Source organism: Curcuma longa, chromosome 16 (genome assembly GCF_044706935.1).
Source record: "Curcuma longa cultivar G26 ecotype Majalengka, Jawa Barat chromosome 16, ITB_CL_G26_1.1, whole genome shotgun sequence".
Taxonomy (NCBI): Eukaryota; Viridiplantae; Streptophyta; class Magnoliopsida; order Zingiberales; family Zingiberaceae; genus Curcuma; species Curcuma longa.
This window is the reverse complement of record NC_133876.1, coordinates 12370418-12389904: the sequence shown is the minus strand read 5'-3', so window position 1 is coordinate 12389904 and position 19487 is coordinate 12370418. Positions and strand designations below refer to the sequence as shown.

At 36.4% G+C, this 19487-nt stretch overlaps 1 protein-coding gene and 1 pseudogene across 1 annotated transcript; one reads left to right on the top strand and one right to left on the bottom strand.

Moving 5' to 3' along the window:
• Nucleotides 1–1476: 1476 nt before the first annotated feature.
• Nucleotides 1477–14595, top strand: LOC141847223 (dynamin-2A-like). The gene is made up of 22 exons (XM_074735209.1): nucleotides 1477–1908; nucleotides 2040–2090; nucleotides 2189–2309; nucleotides 2481–2588; nucleotides 2692–2753; nucleotides 2868–2985; nucleotides 3139–3481; nucleotides 4660–4807; nucleotides 6145–6246; nucleotides 6343–6462; nucleotides 6960–7043; nucleotides 7133–7260; nucleotides 7830–7914; nucleotides 8025–8163; nucleotides 9001–9077; nucleotides 9169–9225; nucleotides 10276–10417; nucleotides 10553–10710; nucleotides 11831–11944; nucleotides 12023–12090; nucleotides 12744–12916; nucleotides 14012–14595. Exons 1-22 carry the CDS (start codon nucleotides 1768–1770, stop codon nucleotides 14254–14256), a joined length of 2784 nt encoding a protein of 927 aa, XP_074591310.1. The 5' UTR covers nucleotides 1477–1767; the 3' UTR covers nucleotides 14257–14595.
• Nucleotides 14596–15503: 908 nt separating this feature from the next.
• Nucleotides 15504–18863, bottom strand: LOC141847652 (uncharacterized; annotated as a pseudogene).
• Between the last annotated feature and the right edge of the window lie 624 nt (nucleotides 18864–19487).

Below are 19487 nucleotides of genomic sequence, written 5' to 3'. Positions count from 1 at the left end.
TAAATTAAAATTATATAAAAATAATTAGAGTTTGATTCAAATTTAACTTGTGAGTAACTTGTGAACAATTAAATAAAACATTATAAATTTGAATCCGACTTGAAAAAATTAGTTCGAGTTTGATTCAAATTCATAATCTAAAATATGAATCAAATATTTTTTGAATTGTCTCATAAAACTCATGAATAAGCTCGATTCATTTGCACCCTTGTTAAAGGCGACATCTTCCATAACCTAATCCTTATGGTGTTCCACAAAATATATTCTAAAAATAGAGAGGTAAAATAGTATTTTCTAAACTCCAGGCTATTAAATGAAAATTTGACCAACTATTGTGATGCAAACTGGCGTCAAAGTACCCACAACACCACCCAGGCGATCCTGGCCGTTTATGTAGATTTCTTCGCCAGCGAGCTATGAGTTTAACATTGGGTATAACCGAAGGAAGAATCTGAAAAAAAAACTACTTTAAAATAAAATATTCAAATAGAAAACAATGGTTGGTGACGTTTGGGAAGCTTTCCAAGGTTTCTTTTTCTCCATTTATTGTGTTTTAAAATTATTTTTATGAAACTATTATTTTTAAAAAAATTTGCATATTTAAAGTTTAAAACAATCTACATTTGATACGTTCCTTGAATTCCTATATTTTTTAATATGTATGAAAGTATAAATTATATTTATAATATCATTTCATAAATAACTTAAAGAAAATTAAAGTAAATTTAGGTAGTTCGAGTATTCATGGTAGCAAAAGTGGAACCGGTATTCATAAACCACATGGCTAGCGCAAGGGAGGGTATTCATAAACCACATTTATGTGCAAGCTCATGCTATTGATCAAAGGCGAGCCGAATATTATTCTGTCCGAGTTTTAGTCCGAGGGAATGACGGATATAAAAAAGAACTACTATTTAAATTTATTATAGAAAAAAATAAAAAATATATGTGAGAAAGAAAGATAGTCCGGAGATTTTTGATCAGCTCAATTATTTTCAAATGATTCCAGATTCCATCTTTTATAGAAGAGAATGAAGAGTGACCTTCGGAGTATAATTAAATTGTTACGATGAAACAGAATTATCTCCTCACAGATGATCCTCGAACGAGGAGTGTTCGAATTCTCAAAAGACATATCTATTCCTTCTTCGCCCAGAAGACACTAATACCACTATAAATCTCAAAAATAAACCTCAGAATAGATTCTCATTCAATGCACAAACTATGCCATCAGAAAAATTAATTAATTATAATTACGATGCAATTTAACTTCTTCCGCGTAGAGCACGAAATCCGACCGTCCAAATCTCCACTCACGAATCTCCAAGCCATGGATCATTCCTCAGCACGACTCTCAAAGCACGCGGTTCAACTCGGCGAACCGGCGACTCCATTTCCCCACCATACCCGATCGGACCGGTTCGAGCGTCTTTTAATTAGCAAAGCTTCCTCTCGTGTCTACTGTTCTCCCGATTCGTCCGTCTCCAAGTCGAAGCCCGGCGACTAGGTCGGCGGTCGCCTCTCCGTCTCCTCCAAGATCCCGTCCGGTGTTCCTTTCTGCTTCAGATCTCCGTCTCCTCCTCCTCAATCCCCCCTTCTCTGCCTCGTCGTCTTCGATCTGCCGCTGGGGTTTGGATTCCAACCCCAGATCCGGATCTCGTCGCGGCGGCCGATCGGAGTCCCTTCCGGACCCCGCCGCGGCATCTGCCGGTATCAGTCAGGGTTTGACCCTTCTTAGCTGTCGAGATCCGTGCCTTGCCGCCGCCGATGGAGGCGTTGGAGGAGTTGAGCGAGCTCGCGGACGCGATGATGCAGGCCTCCGCCCTCCTCGCTGATGAGGACGTCGATGAGGGGTCGACTAAGAGGCGGACCTCCACGTTCCTCAACGTCGTCGCTCTCGGCAATGTTGTAAGCGCCTTCTTGACCTAATTGATTCCAATCGCTTTTATTCTTCCAAGAGTAGGAAATGGAATTGGTTCGACAGTCTGGCAGAAGCCCAGTTTCAAAATTCTATTTTAAGTATCTGATTAATACCTCAGGGGGCTGGTAAATCAGCAGTGTTGAACAGCTTAATAGGACACCCGGTCCTGGTATGTTGAGTTTGTAATTGCATCACTAGTATATTATTTCTTTGTTATCTCTTGCCTTCGACTTTCTGTCAGTTAAAACTGGTTTTAATTGCTTGCAGCCGACTGGAGAGAATGGTGCTACTCGCGCCCCTATCAGTATTGATCTGCAAAGGGATAGTTCACTGAGTAGTAAATCAATTGTCTTGCAAATAGACAGCAAATCTCAACAAGTCTCTGCAAGTAAGATTGCAAATCCTTGTAACAACATTTTCAATTTATCTACAATCACAGTTTGCATCACTTGCATATCACCTACTGATGGTTGGGGTTCAAAAATTAGATAATTCTTTACCATGTACTATAGTATTTGGGTTTTGACATAGTCTTGACACATTTCTATGTTGATCTAAGGTGCTCTTAGGCACTCTCTTCAGGACAGACTAAGTAAGGGAACTGGAGTTCAAGGTTCAGGAAAGGGCCGTGCAGATGAGATATATCTGAAGCTCCGTACTAGTACAGGTTATATATATATATATATAAATTTTTCTACTGATTAGACTTTCATGGTTTTTATGAAGGAAGCTTTAGGCATACTCACGGTTGTGTTTTCTTTCTTCCCCAGCTCCGTCTTTAAAATTAATCGATCTTCCAGGTTTAGATCAGAGGTCAATGGATGATTCTATTGTAAGTTGCAATTTATAATTGTGAAGTTCTATTAATTTAAATTGCATTCAGTCCCAATTTTTTTCTTCTATTTTTAATGTTTTGTGGATGTGGATGTAATTACCTCCCTTTTAGGTCAGTGATTATGGTGCACGCAATGATGCAATATTGCTACTTATAGTGCCGGCTGCTCTGGCACCTGAAATCTCTTCTTCTCGAGCTCTTAGACTGGCTAAGGAATTTGATTCAGAAGGTTTGTAATGTTTGCCTTTGAACATTTTCCTTTTTTACAAACATAATATATTGAAGATTAACTTCCATGCGCAGGTCAATGACAACTTGTATTTTTCTATTGACATCTTGTTGTAGTTCTCTTATGAAAGTCTTGTCTCCTCCTCTCATTTAGGAAGTAGAACCATTGGCGTTATCAGCAAGATTGATCAAGCTGCTGGGGACCAGAAAAGTCTTGCAGCAGTTCAAGCTCTTCTTTTGTCTCAGGGGCCACCCTCTACTGCTGATATTCCATGGGTTGCTCTGATCGGTCAATCTGTTTCTATTGCTTCAGCACAAGCTGGTTCTGTTGGATCTGAAAATTCACTTGAAACAGCATGGAGAGCTGAGACTGAGAGTCTTAAAACTATTCTTACTGGTGCTCCACAAAGTAAGCTTGGAAGAGTAGCATTAGTCGATGCACTTTCCAAGCAAATTCGCAGTAGAATGAAGCTGAGATTGCCAAATCTTCTTTCAGGGTAAATTTTATTTATTTTTTTTGCTTTCACTTGTGAAATATTATTCGAGTGTTTATTTTTGGGTGAAGTAATTAACTACAGATGCCTGTGGTGGTGGACAAATTTCCCTGTGTACTGTAAAAGAAGGAAAACTTTCATTACGGTGCTACTATTTTACTTGATGTATATCTGGTTTGCTTTGCTAATTCTTTGAATAGTTGGTTGGCACACCGAAGGAAGCAACTAAATCAATAGGGTCCAGGTGTGCAATGGGTTTGGCTAGAAGAGCTATCCTATTTTATCAAGTGCTTTGGGCTTTTTGAGTCTGACAGTTTTGGCACCATAGATCCCTGGGATCCCTAGCTTGTTTCCTTTATCGTGGCAATGAAAGTGGGCTGGCTCTTTTGACTTTCAAACACTTCACCTGTGTCACTGTGACCACTGCAGTTTTCACTTTCTTTACAAGCAGTACGACGTTTGAAGCTGTGATTGGGTGGGCAAGTAATATTTTTTTACCAAGATATCCTGCCTGACTTTGGGGCCACCTGTGACTCAACCACTTTCCTCTTTGGCATTACATGTAAAAAGCATGGTAGAACTAGTACACATTATTCTGGCATTACATCTGCATTACATGAACTAATGCAGATAGTAGGTGGATTATTTTTGATAATGATAAATTATTCCTGTTAGCCATCTCCTTTTGTTATTACCCTTTAACTACTACTTCCCATTGTAGATGTGTAATAACTTTTGAACTGTCTCCATTAATATGGTATTATAGGTTCGGCCAAAAAATGCACCAATTCTAATAACAAAATTGTATTTTTTTTTAATCGGATATTTGATACACAGTCCTCTGGAAACATGCCCCAAATTGTTTAACCAATATATAGTTACGGAACATTACTATAATAATTTATAGGCTATAATAATCATTATAAAATTAAGAAGACTTGACTTCATTAGAATGTGTTTGAGTTCCCTTGACTAACTTTGACTTTCTTAGCCTACATACTTCCATCACATTACCAGAAATGCTTGAGTTCATATTAATGACATGTATATCTTATTGTGCTTATCAAGTGTCACTTGAAGCATTTCTTCTGTGTTCTTGCTGTCATTAATAAAATTTCTACCTTTTTTTTTTTTAAAAAAAATCCTTCTACAATGTATTAATTTTAACATGATACTTGCAGATTACAAGGTAAGTCACAGATTGTGCAGGATGAGTTGTTTAGACTTGGTGAACAAATGGTGGAGAGTGCTGAAGGCACCAGAGCTATTGCCTTGGAGCTTTGTCGAGAATTTGAGGACAAATTTTTGCAACATGTTGCGACCGGTGAGGTCAGTAATCTTTTTTTTTTCTTTTTATATATTAGGTTGAGTCTGCTCTATGATTAGGTTTTGTCAGTTTTGTCACTAGGCCTTTACCTAGGTGCTCAAGCCTGTCCAAGTTTGAATTCCTCAATTGAAAATTAACTGTCTGCAACAAAGCATTATTAAATCTATGAATATGCATCTGAACATTATTATATCTATGAATATGTTCCCAATCTATTTGACTCGTCAGTTTCCTATCAACTTCTACTCCTTGACATATAGATTACTAAAGTGGCTTATGATTATTTATTCTAATCATTTTTTGGTGTTTAGTTAGTGTTATTAGTTGAAATATTTTTCTTAATAACCACATAACTTTACTGGGGCCTCAAGTGATAAAAGATCTCAGTGTTTTAGAGCAACTAGCATGTACAAGTGCTAGGATGCATAAAGGCTGGCTCATCATTTAGATATTTTCTTGGAATTTTGCAATGCTTTGAACCATGATGTTGTTTGTATCTTGAAATCTCCTTATCTTTTCTAAATCAAAATATGCCTATGCCCTTCATAATTCCCAATGCTTTTGTGATTTATTGGGAAAATTTTGCTAAATATCAAATTGGCTATAGTAAGTTTTCTTTACTTTGAATATGTTATTTGGGTTAAGCTTTCCCTACCAATTTTCTAGGAATTTAGTTATTGGGGACTACACTAACATGTGATATGAGTTTATCTGTGCACAGAAGCAAAACAACCTCAAGTTATGTTAGAATTAACCCTCAATTATGGATGTGGGAGCCGCCTTGTTAAACATGGTGAAGACATTTGATAGACAAATACAGAGTGCCAAAATTGATTAGGAACTTGATCTGGACGACTATATAACTGAACCCTTTGAGATAACACTGATTGCTTATCAATGAATGTCTTGCTACAAATGATTGTGAATCTCATGCCTCAGGTTGAACAAATAATCCAATCTCTTTTAGTAACTGCTCCTTGACATATATAAAAGCCAAGCCCTTGTACAAAATTGGTTATTCTATTTCTTATATTCCTTGTGGGAGAGAAGCCATTGCAGAAGAGATCCAAAGGGTGCCATGGTTAGATGTTATACAGTATGTCTTGTTGTTGAATCCATTTCCTAATGCCACAATAAGGGAAGAACATTGTGGGAGTCAAATTTTGTTGTTTAACACTCACATTTAAACTTTCTACTAATTACTGCAATGGGCAATCAGTTTTTATCTTAAAAGTCTATAGATACTAATACAATAACATTTTTTTAAAAAGCAATTTTTTTGATGTCATTTTGTAACATTATATGTTTGTTGTATAGCACCTTTGGGTTTCTTTTTCAGGGTTCAGGTTGGAAAGTTGTTGCAACATTTGAAGGGAACTTTCCTAACAGAATAAAACAACTTCCACTGGATAGACATTTTGATATCAACAATGTCAAAAGAGTGTGTACTTTTGTCCAGACTGTTAATTCTGTTTTATTCTTCAGTGTATGTGTTTCAATAAATTAATTGCTCTGTATTGACCATTCTGCCTTCTAGATTGTGTTGGAGGCTGATGGTTATCAGCCATACTTGATATCTCCTGAGAAAGGTTTGCGATCTTTGATAAAGGGAGTACTGGAACTAGCAAAAGAACCATCACGCCTTTGTGTTGATGAGGTAAATGGTCCAAGTATTTTATGCTTATAATCAAGCTATTTTTTCATTGAATTATGGTCAATCTCTTGTTGATGTAGTCTAAGCTTTTTGCTTGATGCTATATAAACCTCATGCAACTTAATTGAAATTTGATTTTTTTTTTTTCAAAATCATCCATGTGTTTAAGTTTTACTTTGTTTCCTTAGTATACTTTTACCTTTTTTCCCATCTGTTTTGAGTCTGGCATTTTCCTTCTTCGAACTGGTAATTACTAGAATTAGAAGCTTAACAACATTGTTGAAGCTCCTTGATTTTTCATACCCATGCTTGTTAGATTTGGGTGCCACCTTTGAATGTTAGATCATGAGCACAATGCATGAATTAGTACAACAGACTATTCCGCAACTTAAGTTGCATGTGATGCAGCTTAGATCTTATTATCATGATAGGCATCTATCATGCCATTACAACATTTGTAGTAGTTTAATCTTATTCTTTGTCTGAACTTTATGAAATAGGTCCACCGTGTTCTGTTGGATATAGTTTCTGCTTCAGCAAATGGTACACCTGGACTAGGTCGATATCCTCCTTTTAAAAGAGAGGTAGAGTGCTATTAATGTTGCTTTATTTGTAGACCAAAATGTATCTTGTAGTTCTTTTCTTATCGCATGATTCTCTTTCTATGGAAAAGGTGATTGCGATTGCATCAACTGCATTGGAGAACTTCAGAAATGAGGCCAAAAAGATGGTGGTTGCATTAGTTGATATGGAGCGTGCATTTGTTCCTCCACAACATTTCATTCGTCTAGTTCAGCGGAGGTATGTTTGTTTTTATAACGTTTCCAGTTCTTGCGTTTGGTTAAAAAAAATTTGAACCTATAAATGAAACAGGCTTCCATATTCAGCTTTAAATTTGTTGCAATTTTGTCTGATTCTTTTTTGCTTTTAGTTTTAAGACTTTGAATTTGATAATGTTAATTAAGGTTTCTGTATTCAACTATTTTTTCAATGATATGTTTTTTATGCATTTTTAAGCTGCTAGACTTTGAGTAATCATCTTAGCTTCTAAAGCCTCCAATTCAATTTCTGACTAATCTGGTACTAACAACTAAAGAGTAACACTTTGGCTTACTTGATTCTTAGTTTCTGGTTTTCCATTTTTCCTTAGATGGTGTTATTTGCATTCACATGATAACTGATAAGTCCAGACATATAAGCTCTTTTAGTCTGAAGTAAACACAGCTAGTCCTCGGAAGTTGGTAAATATGATATCTACAAGTTTTGATGTGTCTCAATCTTATAATTACTTGATTGTAACTGCGATCTTCTGATGCGTCTCAATCTTGTAATTACTTGATCGTAATTGCAATCTTCAAAATTGTTCCCAGAATGGAGAGGCAGCGTAAGGAGGATGAGCTGAAGAATCGATCATCAAAGAAAGCAAATGAAGCAGAGCAAGCCATCTTGAATAGAGTAAATAAATAAATAATTTTCTTAGTGCCATATCTTTTGCAATGTGTAATGAGTTTTTCCTTTTCAAATGTTTTGTTGTTTCATCATTGACTGCTTCTGTTGCAAACCAGGCATCAAGCCCTCAACAAGGAGCTCAAGGTGGTAGCTTGAAATCAATGAAAGATAAATCTAATCAACAAGACAAAGAAGCCAAAGAGGGTTCGACATCCACCTTACAGGTTGCTGGACCTTCTGGAGAAATAACAGCAGGTCCTTTACCCAGTTTCCTAGAATTTCTCCATTATGATTTGGACAGATTCTGCAATGATTTTTGGGCAAAAGGTTTTTCATGTGTACTAAATATATACTTGACATAATTTCATGTGTCATGACACAACTTTCATCATACTTTAAAGGTACGTTTGGTCACCTAATGGAATTGACAAGAGAATGACAATTAGTCATGGGCAATTGAACAGAGTAGGGATAGAATTTGTATTTAATAGTTTGATTTATGGAGAGAATGAATGCTTCATTCACATTCCCATGACAAAAATATCCCTACAACTAAAACTTGTATCCTAATAGACTATTTCTAATATAACCAGAAAAAAAATCACAGGATTGATTAAAGGAGTAGTTGAAACATTAAGAGGGAATAACAGTTCTGTAAAATTAGTATCAGAATTGTTTTATTTTGTAACTAAAGTAGGAATTACTATTCCTTGAGAATTTATTAGGAATCAGGTTATTCCTGCGAACCAAAAGTGATATAGATGTATTTCATTTGCTTGTCTAATTGGTAAAAAAATATCAGTTCATGGAGTTGCTTTTGTGAGCATTTGAATATAATTGGGTTAAAATGTTATACTTTCTAGCTGTGCTACCAGCAAGTTGTAGGTTCTACTGCTTCGATATTATGCAGGATTTTATTCAGGTTCAAGAAATTTGCATTCACAATTAATCTCCTACCACATTACCTTTAGTCTTACAACAATATGATATTCATTTCTCTGCTTTTTTGCACATTAATCTTAGTTATTGAAGCCCTTCCTCAAGATCCACTTTTTTATGGAGTCATTTAATTTTTTGGTTTTTCTCATTTAGGATTCTTACTGAAGAAAAGTGCCAAAACAAATGGCTGGAGCAAGCGATGGTTTGTCCTCAATGAGAAAAGTGGAAAGGTAAATCCTACTTCTTTTGTTACATAGTTTACAAATTATTTGGCATATTGGCAATTATTTATAATTGTGTTCTGCATTGCTTTATGTTCAGCTTGGATACACAAAAAAGCAGGAGGAGAAGCATTTTCACGGGGTCATCACTTTGGAGGTACTGATGTTTGCTTTATCCTTCTCTTTTACAGCTTCACTTACCAAAACAAGCCTTTCTACTATCACATTATTTTAGGGCCTGCTCACTGTAGAGAAATAAAAGAATAGAAACTAGAGAGAACAGAAATTGGGACAGCTACTTGACATGATGTTAACTTGTTTCTTCCTGCCATTTCTCATCTAGTAAATACACCCTTAATGGCATGCTATTTTTGACGAAGTGAGATGGTTAAGAAATTATACTTGTTTTGTGTCTATAGCAACGTAAGTTCATTGTTTATAACACCCTTATAGGGAATGTACTTGTAGCGTTTTTATAAATTGAATTACATCTGGAGAGGTTTGTGCCTCTATATTTCTTCAATAAAATTTGAAGCATGTTAGCACTTTGCTTTGACAAGTTTACAATTTTTTTGTATTTAGGGAATTTAACAATATCCATTTTCCCAATAAATTAACAACAATATATCTGATAATAAGTAGTAACTTGAATATCCTTTCAAGCACTCTCTTCTTGTATAGGATTGATTAGGAGAAATTGTAGAAGCAAAAAGGAAATTGGATCAGGTTGTGTGGGCCTACTGCCACTGTAGAACTGCTAATGGATGTGAAGTATGTCGTCTACTGAAAACTTTCATGTTATAGAGTTTAACGGGCAACTATCTTAGAAATATTTTCATAAAAAATATATTTGAGCTATATTACGAAAGAATGCAGTGAAATGGAGTTGTTTGTCAGGAGAGGTGGTTACTTTCAGCGAAGTTAAATATTAAGTTTGAATTGGATATAAAAGGTATTTTTGATGGTATCCACTTTTTTTAGATGGGCAGCAGGTTTTGTACTTGGAAGTCTATCTAGCATGAGTTCCCCACTGTAATGACTAGATGCTAATAAACATATATGTAAAAGTCTGTGCTAGATACATGTAGGACATGATGCTATATCTGCTTACAGTGTGAATCTTTTTACTCTGCAGTAATCCTTCCATATGTTTTGTTAGCATCCACATGCTTTTTGCTAATGAGTACACATGTTTTTTCACCTGCAGGAATGTAACCTTGAAGAGGTTCCAGATGAAGAAGATCCTCCCAAAAGTTCGAAGGACTCCAAAAAAGCAAATGGAGCAGAAAAAAGCCCAACTCTTGTCTTTAAGATAACTAGTAAAGTTGCATATAAAACTGTTTTAAAAGGTAACTTTACAATAGTAAGTAGTAGACATATAATCCATAAGTATGTAATACCCAAACTATTTATGACATATTGAATGGACCATTTTGTCAGCATGCCTTTTCCTTGTTATTGATTCATGAATCTGTTGCTCGCAGCTCATAGTGCTGTGATTTTAAAGGCTGAGAACTTGGCTGAGAAAGTTGAGTGGATGAATAAGATAGGAAATATCACTGGCTCAAAAGTTACTTCCTCAAAGGGTGCACCTGAATCTGGAGTTACCCCAATGAGACAAAGTCATTCTGATGGTTCACTTGTAAGTTCTCAGATATAAGCGTGTTCCTTCTTTACTTGGAGAAGAAACTAATGGAACAATATTATTTGGATGAAAGAAAATAATGTACTCATATGCTGAAGGCTATAGCATAACAAGCATAACAATGAATAGAAAGATATTCCATGCAGGAGTCTGTTGTGTATTCTAGCACTCACACACATTCTGAATCATAAGTAATTTTTGATGCCATTAGAAAAATACATGGTCAGATATTTATCATGACTAGTAATTGTCATCTTCGAGCTATGTTTTTCTCAACTATATGATTTTTGTTCCTCCATGCAAGACTTTAATTACTCATTCATTTTAGTATTCTCATCTTTGCTCTGTTAACTTTTTTTGTTTTTGCTTCATAATAGCCCGATATATCAAAGACATTTGCATGAATTTCATGGAGGGATATCTATCTTTGTGAAAGAGTCAGTCCCTGAGATGCTTTACTGTTGAACTCTTTTATTTCACTGAATTGACAAGTCTCACATAGAGTTTCCTGTAGATATTGATACATTCTATGGAGAAGATATAATAATGGTGTATGGTGATTAGGAAACTTCAGTAACACAATGCATAGCTGTGCATTGAAGTCTCCGACTTGATTGGTCATTTAAAACTGTACAATTTGTTGAAATCACTAGGAAATAAAATCTTTAGGTTCAGCCTGGTTTGTTACCAAGTTAAAACTGGAGTAACACTGTGAGTTAAATAGCAGGCAGTATTATCCCATATGGGACGGAACTTCACTGAGATAGAAACTTGCTGAATAAAGTTACACAAAGTATTCCATGGGAGGTGGAGCTATATATCCTAATAATACCTAGATTACCAAGCTTGCTGAATAAGTTTATGCAACTGATTTCTGTTATATAAATTGTGATAGTGATTACAATCAGGCAGATTGCTGAAATATGAAGGTTCATATTTCGCTATCACAATTTTTCATTGTTAAGAAAAATATGGATTATGATATGCCCTTTACAGTGCTTATCCATTTATGTGCTCACATGGCCATGTTCTTCCATTATTTTGTGCTTCAAATGCATATGCTGTACTCTTGATCTTGTTATATATTAGATCCCAAACTAATGTCAGACAATTTTAGGACACAATGGTTAGAAGGCCGGCTGATCCTGAAGAAGAACTTCGTTGGATGTCCCAAGAAGTTCGAGGTTATGTAGAGGCTGTCTTGAACAGTCTTGCTGCTAATGTACCAAAGGTAAATGTTGTCTATGGGCTGCTTTGTCTTCTTATTTGAGATATTACTGGTCCTTATCTTTCTCTTCTGATTGATCAGGCAGTTGTGCTATGTCAAGTTGAGAAAGCTAAGGAAGATATGCTGAATCAGCTATATAGCTCAGTAAGGTTTGTTCCTTGCCATTCTTCAATAATATGCTTGGAAACTGTTGTGCATATAAAAATTGATTTATTTTGTTGCCTTTAATGCTGGAGTATTTATCAGATGGTGGGTAAGTGGTATCACTTGTATACAAGTGTAGGTTGGTAGGCTACACCTTTTATTTCCATATTGATAAGGAAATGATTAGGTGGAAAGTTAACTTCATTACAGTGGTTAATCATGAAATATTTGGAAATTCTCACTAGTTATCTTGTTTTTCCTGATGGAAGTCTTGTTGTGAAGGTTGTTATGACCTAAGTAAACCCATTCTCATGGATGGAGCATGATTTGCTTAGCAAGGCGACAAACCCATGGTCCTATAATGTAATACTTACATAGTTCATGAACAAATAAAATGCTAATATAGAAGCATGGCACCGTCACATTGTTCTGATTGCAATACACAAGCTCTTGCAATATACATCGGAATGCAGATTCTCTTAGGTTTTAATGCACTTGTGATCAAGCATATTGCAGTCAGATAAAGCACAACTAAAACATGATCAGTGCCTTTTTCTGTGAATTTAATTTTCATAGTTCACAATCATGATTGAGATTATATAATATGCAAGTTTAGTGGATGTAATCCTTTTCAACTGATTTGTATTCTTTGGTCTAGTGCTCAAAGTAATGCAAAGATTACAGAACTACTCCAGGAAGACCAAAATGTGAAGCGTAGAAGAGAAAGGATTCAAAAACAATCATCTCTCCTCTCAAAACTTACACGTCAACTAAGCATCCATGACAACAGAGCGGCTGCTGCTAGTTGGTCTGATGGTAGCTCGGCGGCAGGTAACTTCCTTTAATGGGTTTCTAGGTGCATTAGTTAACCTCAACTAAATCATACTACCAATCCCAGGCTTCACAAGGTGTTAAGTTTCATCTTTTGGCTATTTCATATCTTGCACATCACTTTCCCAACATGTACTAGGTACTAGTGTTAAATTGAGCAGTTTAACATTGATTGACTATTTGATGGTTCGGTTGGTTGAACTAATATAAACTGGTTGATCAAAAAAATGATATCATAAATCATTTATATATTTATAAATGTCAAAACATACATTATTATTAAACTAATTCATCTATATAACATAATACATGTAATGATGTAAAGTGTTAAAACCTATATGAAATTCTGAATCATTGAAAATATTTATAAATCCAATTTAACTTTATTCTGCTTAAGATGAGATTTAGAAATAAATTATGTTCCTTGCAGTTCTACAAATTCCTGATTATTCAGCTAAAACAATCAGTTTTTTTTACCAAAAAAAATCGTAAATATTTTACTTTTTTTTGTTGCCATTTCCAATCTTAAGCATTGATTGTGACTTGCTTGGCTTCCAGCTCCTTGGTTAATTGATTGAATCTACTGATTCAATCTGGTGGATCCAACAAAAAACCATTGACTTTTATATAAGTTTAGAAAAAAATATAAAAGATTTTGATAATGTAAATATAAAAAAGATTATATGCAATATATATTCAATTGTATCGAGATTAATATTCACAGTACATTCATATTAAGCCTTATTCATCCTCGCAACACAAACTACATGTAGAGTCTTAATAAAAAGCTTACTAAATCATTGAAAATTAGTAAATGAGTCCATTTTAACCTATTGTGCGTCTGCTTACCATGATGTTTTAAAAACATAGGTTCCTTTCAGTTCTGGCAATTTGTGATAATTTAGCTGATTATTTTGGTTCTTATCATTTTGCAATTCCCAATCTTAAGCATTGGTTTGGGCCTGCTTGTCTTCCAATTCCTTCGTTAATTGATCGAACCAACAGGGTCGATCCGGTTCCCATGTAATTCATAGCTTAATCTATCAGATTCTTTCAAGATTTGTTTGCAAATGATCATGTTTGTACAAGCTGCAGAAAGTAGCCCAAGGACCAATGGCCCCGGTGAGGATTGGAGATCAGCATTTGATGCTTCGGCAAATGGATCAGTAGACAGCTCACACTCTGACTCATCGAGGTCCAGAAGCGGCAGCAGTCGGCGGCATGGCACCCCAACCCAGAATGGCGATGCGAATTCAGGAGCAAACTCTGGTAGTCGTCGTACCCCAAACAGGTTGCCACCAGCACCACCGCAAAACAGTTCAGCCGGATACAAATACTAGAGTCGAATGTCGTTAAGTATTCCTCTGTTACTTGATGAACGCAACATCTTGCAATATATATATTCGGAGTGGATTCAAGGCGCAGAGGAACAAAGTGGAGCTATAGAATTAATCCCCCATTTGTCGACAAATTGATTTCTATATTCATAAGCCTATATATAAGTATTGTACGTGTGGAAGGGGATCAATATACTGCATGGATTTAGTGAGGTTACCTTTGTTTGTGATGTCATTTCCTCTTCATCAACTTGTTGATTTGTAACAATTTGTTTTTGCCTGTCGTAGATCCATCACACATTCCATTGTATTTAGAAACATCCTTGTATGTAAATTGTTGTCCGCCTAGGTGTGTCGTCTGTCTTTCTTTTCTCATGTGCATCGACAACATTAGGGACAATACTTTGGACATGGTGCTGATTGACTGGACCGAGGTTGGTGCATTCCAGCCAGTGTTTAGTAAGCCCTTGGAAACTCTTGTCTGACCCAAGTATCTGATTTCATGACTAAAGTTGATATTGGTGCAGATCTGAGTCCTAGGGACTATTTCCCATTCCCATTGTAGATGGGGGAAATGCGTCAAAGAGAAGGAACGACTTGAAACTCCTTCACTACCTTTTGGTTATCGGTTACATCCAAAGGTGTTTGGAATGACAAAATTGAAATAGGTATTTTTCATTTTCTGATTTCCCTTTTATTTCTCCATGTGTGAGTACTCAGCATTGCTTCCTAGATATCAGTTGGTTATGATGGAGTAGAGTTGTTGAAGTGGACAATAATTGAATTTTGACAAAATCAATTCAATGTCTTCCTCTATGATGGTTAACTGTAATTTTTTGATTTATCATCTCAAGTCGTGCGATTGACTATGTGGGATTGTTGAGATGGTGGATTTATTTTTTACATGAAGAGTATTAGGCATTAAATTGTTGGAACATGATTGAGTTAGTTACTATGAGGTAGATTTACTATAATGGATAAGAGTCGAATCTCGATGAAGTTGAGACATTATTTTCCATAGTAGTGATTAATTGTAACGTTTTAATTTACTTTTTATAGATAATTATAGGATAAATCGTATTTATAGATAATTATAGATAATAGTGTGAAGCCAAATATTAAAAAGGTGAGTTTCACTGAAATAAGAAGTATAATAAAACCAAATACTAATAGAATTTTGTTCGAGTTTCATCAACCATCCCCCTCTCTCTCTTTTCTCTCTCTCTCTCTCTCTCTCTCTAAATATATATAAAACTTCTGCTCGATCTCCTCTTTCATTTCGGAGCAGAGATCAGTTCACAGAAGGTTCGGAGAGGATCTCCATGTTTCACAGACTTCATCTCTGCTTCATCCTATCAACTACCAGATTCCTGGACTGCACCAACCACAACCTCTTGTGTCATCTCGGGCGGTGCTGCGGTTGTGGTGCTCCACCCCATCCGTCGAAATAGGCTGTATCGTGCCGTAGTCGCTGGAGCTTCTCTGAATTCTTCGACATGAATGCATACGTCTTGCGCGGGCTGTGTGTCTGTGTTTCCAGTGGAGGTGGTTCTTCGTCAGGGACCGCTAAGCTTTCCTGCAAAGGCCACACATTGGCCTCTTGTCCCTGTTGTTGATTTCTGGGGTGTCTAGGCGTGTGCCTTCTCGATAAGATTCGACCAAATATTGGAGCAATAGAAGAAGCAGCAGATGCAGTGAACTCCTTTAGTGAGGTGAAGAAGCTTTCTTCTTCTTCTTCTTCCTGCCTTCTGGTTTCAGTTTCTGGTGGAATTAATGGTCTGAGTGATGATTCAAATGGCGACTGAGGACTCGCCGAATAGCTGCTTGTGGTAGTTTTATCTTCCTGAGAGAATCAAGTCAAATATCACAAATTAATACTAGATATGTAAAATAAAGAACTGAAAGAGAATCTTGACACAATGGTAAAGTTGTTGCCATAAGCTAGAAGTCACGGGTTCGAATTTCGAATACAACCTCTTATCAACTTTAACAACTTGCAATGAGCGAACTACATAAGCTCCTAGTCAGCCTAACCGAATTCATTTCGTACCCATCCAATTATGTTCCTGAATCTTGGTTTAAACCTAATGAACATATTTGACAGACGACTTTCAATATGTTATAAAATCAACCATAACATGACTATAATTTTATCCATATCATCACAAAGATAGATAGGCCCATGGAATATGATTCCCCAATAAAGCATATAGCACTCCACAGAAAGAATGAAAAAATAAAGGTTATGATTCTCAAAGAAAGGTTGACTTGTTCTTGGCATTCAATTTATTATCATCAACCGAAAGCATGTAGGGTCCCCAGTGGCTTTCCAAAGCTATATCGAAAGTATGATTTGCGCATGTACTTGCAGCATATACCTTAGTTGAGTCACTATTGTTTTGTGCCAACATCTAGTAAACTTGATATCCATAATTCACACATTCATAGTTAAGAAATGAAAATGCGAATACTAACATACATTTGAAGAAGATGCTATGGCAACCCATCTCCGCTGAACCAATGCAAGCATGTAACCGAAGAAAGCAGCAGCAAACAGCATTGCTATTCCTGCAACAAATTTAGTCGTCACCAAGTCATCTTATCGAAACCAAACCCTCCTAGTCCCACCATATCAATGTCATGGATCGATGAGTACTTACACATACTACATTGTGAAAAGAGGAAAAGATGACACTTAGCAATTGAAGCTCTACCTAGAGAAAGGCGAGCTCCATACTGGTCGGCACAATCGTCAAAATTCAACTGAATCTCCCTGATTGCCTGATTTCCTCTGTCAACCACCAGAAGAGAACAGCTGCTACTGACATACACTACCTCAAAATCCTCAGAGAACTTTGCATCTTCAATATGCAGACCTATTCGGCCCACTCCGTACGACTTCCCTATAGCTATTGTTGTAACACCTATCCAAACATACAATCCATTGTTAAAATGTAGTTTAACTCGTACTTCTATTTGTTGCTCTAGTTTATTCTTTTGGTGTTTACTATGAAATCCTGAACTCACCGGAATCACTGATTTTCCTAATTGCTTTATTCTTTGCGTCGGCAACATAAATGTTACCCTTGTCATCAACTGTGAGTCCTTTCGGATGGTTCATCCTTGCTTCGCGTGGTTTCCCATCAACATGGCCACTCGATCCGTAAGCTGAACCAGCAACAAGCTTAGGTCTGCTGTCTGTCCCGACGATTCAGAATAACACCAAAGAGATTTAATCAGTCAACACAGTATTATACAAATGGAAAACAAATAAGAGCTTATTTAGAAACAATCACATTCAAGAACATATCTAGAACAAAAATTTCAAATAACTAAACTACAAGATTATAAAGTTTTTGTCACATTCAAGCTCGACAACATGTTTAACTAATATTTTACTCCTTTGCTAATGGAAGATGATGGCACAATAAGATCAACAACCATCAGACTTTTTTGATGTTCTTCAGAACATTTCACATCAGCGAATTCACACACGAGTTTTACACAAACCATTTGGAGACTTCCTTACCTATGTTACTCGTACTTGGATATAAGAATCTAACACGAGTGTGGATTCGAATATTGAGTGTCCAACATATCGATGATGAAGAGTCCAAGTACCAGAGATCCTTAAGACAGTTCACATTGTAGGACATACACAAGTGCTTAGTGTTCATGTGGCTCTTAAGGAAGATCCACTTGCTAAGGACAATTTTTGCTAACTTCTTCGAGGCAAATTTTGCGGGCTATGCTGTAGTCGAATAGGGGTCTCATCGGCATGGAGTGAAAGTTGTTTGGCAAAATGGCATGGTTGCTCACTACAATTTACAACAAGTAAGCTAGTGCAATTATGAACCAGGTGTTTTAGGTGGTGCAATGGCATGCAAATGGTACTTGAATAATCTTTATCAGGATGAAGAACACTCACATTTCGACAAGGGCAAAGAAATTTTGTAGATGTTGCTGTTCTCGGAATCCAAAACCAGAAGCTCCCCTCCCGGCATGACTTCGACGGAGAACGGCTCGATTCCGTGCCGACTCCCATCGAAAACAGTCTCCACGCTGTATCCACTCTCAAACTTCACGTTCGGGCGGCTCGAGATCGCTGATCAATCCAAAACACCAAATCAAGCAAGAGCACACCCCCAAAAAATCAATATGAGAGGAGGCGATCCTACCGATCCTCGAATCCGTCGTCACCGACCAAAGCCGCCGCAAGAGGGCAGACAAGAGATTGGAGAACAGCAAGCTCGCAAACCCTAAAACAAGGCAAAACAGGACGATCAATCATCAACCGGGAACACATGAAACCCGCAGAACACCAGAATCGCACTCACTGGCTGGGGAAGCGGCAGAGGCGCAGCAAAACCCCCCGAAAAAGACGATCGAAAGGAGCAACACCAACACCTTCCTCCGCTCCATCACTTCCTATTCGCCTCGAACAACAGGATTTTTTTTTTCAAAAAAAAAAAAAAAACAAAATCAAAACTTGCTGCGATGATGAATCAAGGGACTCTCTCAAACGCTAATCGATGCATCGGTGCCTGTTGTCGATCCGCCTACTGCATCGCTAGCTCTCGGGCAATGAGACGAGGGTGAGGCCTCCCCCTCCCTCCCCAGTAGGAAGAAGACGAGGAGCGATGGAGAAGAAGAATCTTGGCTTGAAGGTGACAGTGAATGCGAAATTAATGGCGAAAAGAAAAATAAATTGTTTCCTTTTTTTTCCCATGAATACGCGATTTGTTATTGATAACACACGGCTCGAGGCAATTGGATTAATAATAATAATAATAATAATAATATTATTATTATTATTATTATTTTAAAATATAATTGAGTTGGTTATTACAGATTTATTGAAGGTGATGTCAACCTTTATAGAGTATAAAGATGATAAAACTCATGATAATATATTTTCTATCAATGATTAATTATTAATTTTTTAATATTACTTTTGATCTATTTCCTTTTTCATAAGCCATTTATATTCTATTAATTTTATGGATGATAATAAGGAATACCCTTGAATACTTCTTCATATTCTTTCTTTTCCTAACTAATCCAATTTTACTACTATATAAATAAAAATCCTTTCAATTCCTTCAATCAGTTTATATGATTTTTTTTGTTTATCTTACAAAAGATCAAATAAATCAGATAGTAAAATAATAAAATTCTAAAATATATTTCGATACTTCTGCGTAACTATTTCCCAAATAATTGTGAGATCAAAC

What these genes read in the sequence shown, in the direction of transcription:
- LOC141847223 (XM_074735209.1), top strand. Translation starts at nt 1,768, where the DNA reads ATGGAGGCGTTGGAGGAGTTGAGCGAGCTCGCGGACGCGATGATGCAG. An exon ending in TCGTCGCTCTCGGCAATGTT is followed by an intron (nt 1,909 to 2,039) that starts GTAAGCGCCTTC and finishes TTAATACCTCAG; the next exon opens with GGGGCTGGTAAATCAGCAGT. An exon ending in TTCTGGAGAAATAACAGCAG is followed by an intron (nt 8,164 to 9,000) that starts GTCCTTTACCCA and finishes TTTCTCATTTAG; the next exon opens with GATTCTTACTGAAGAAAAGT.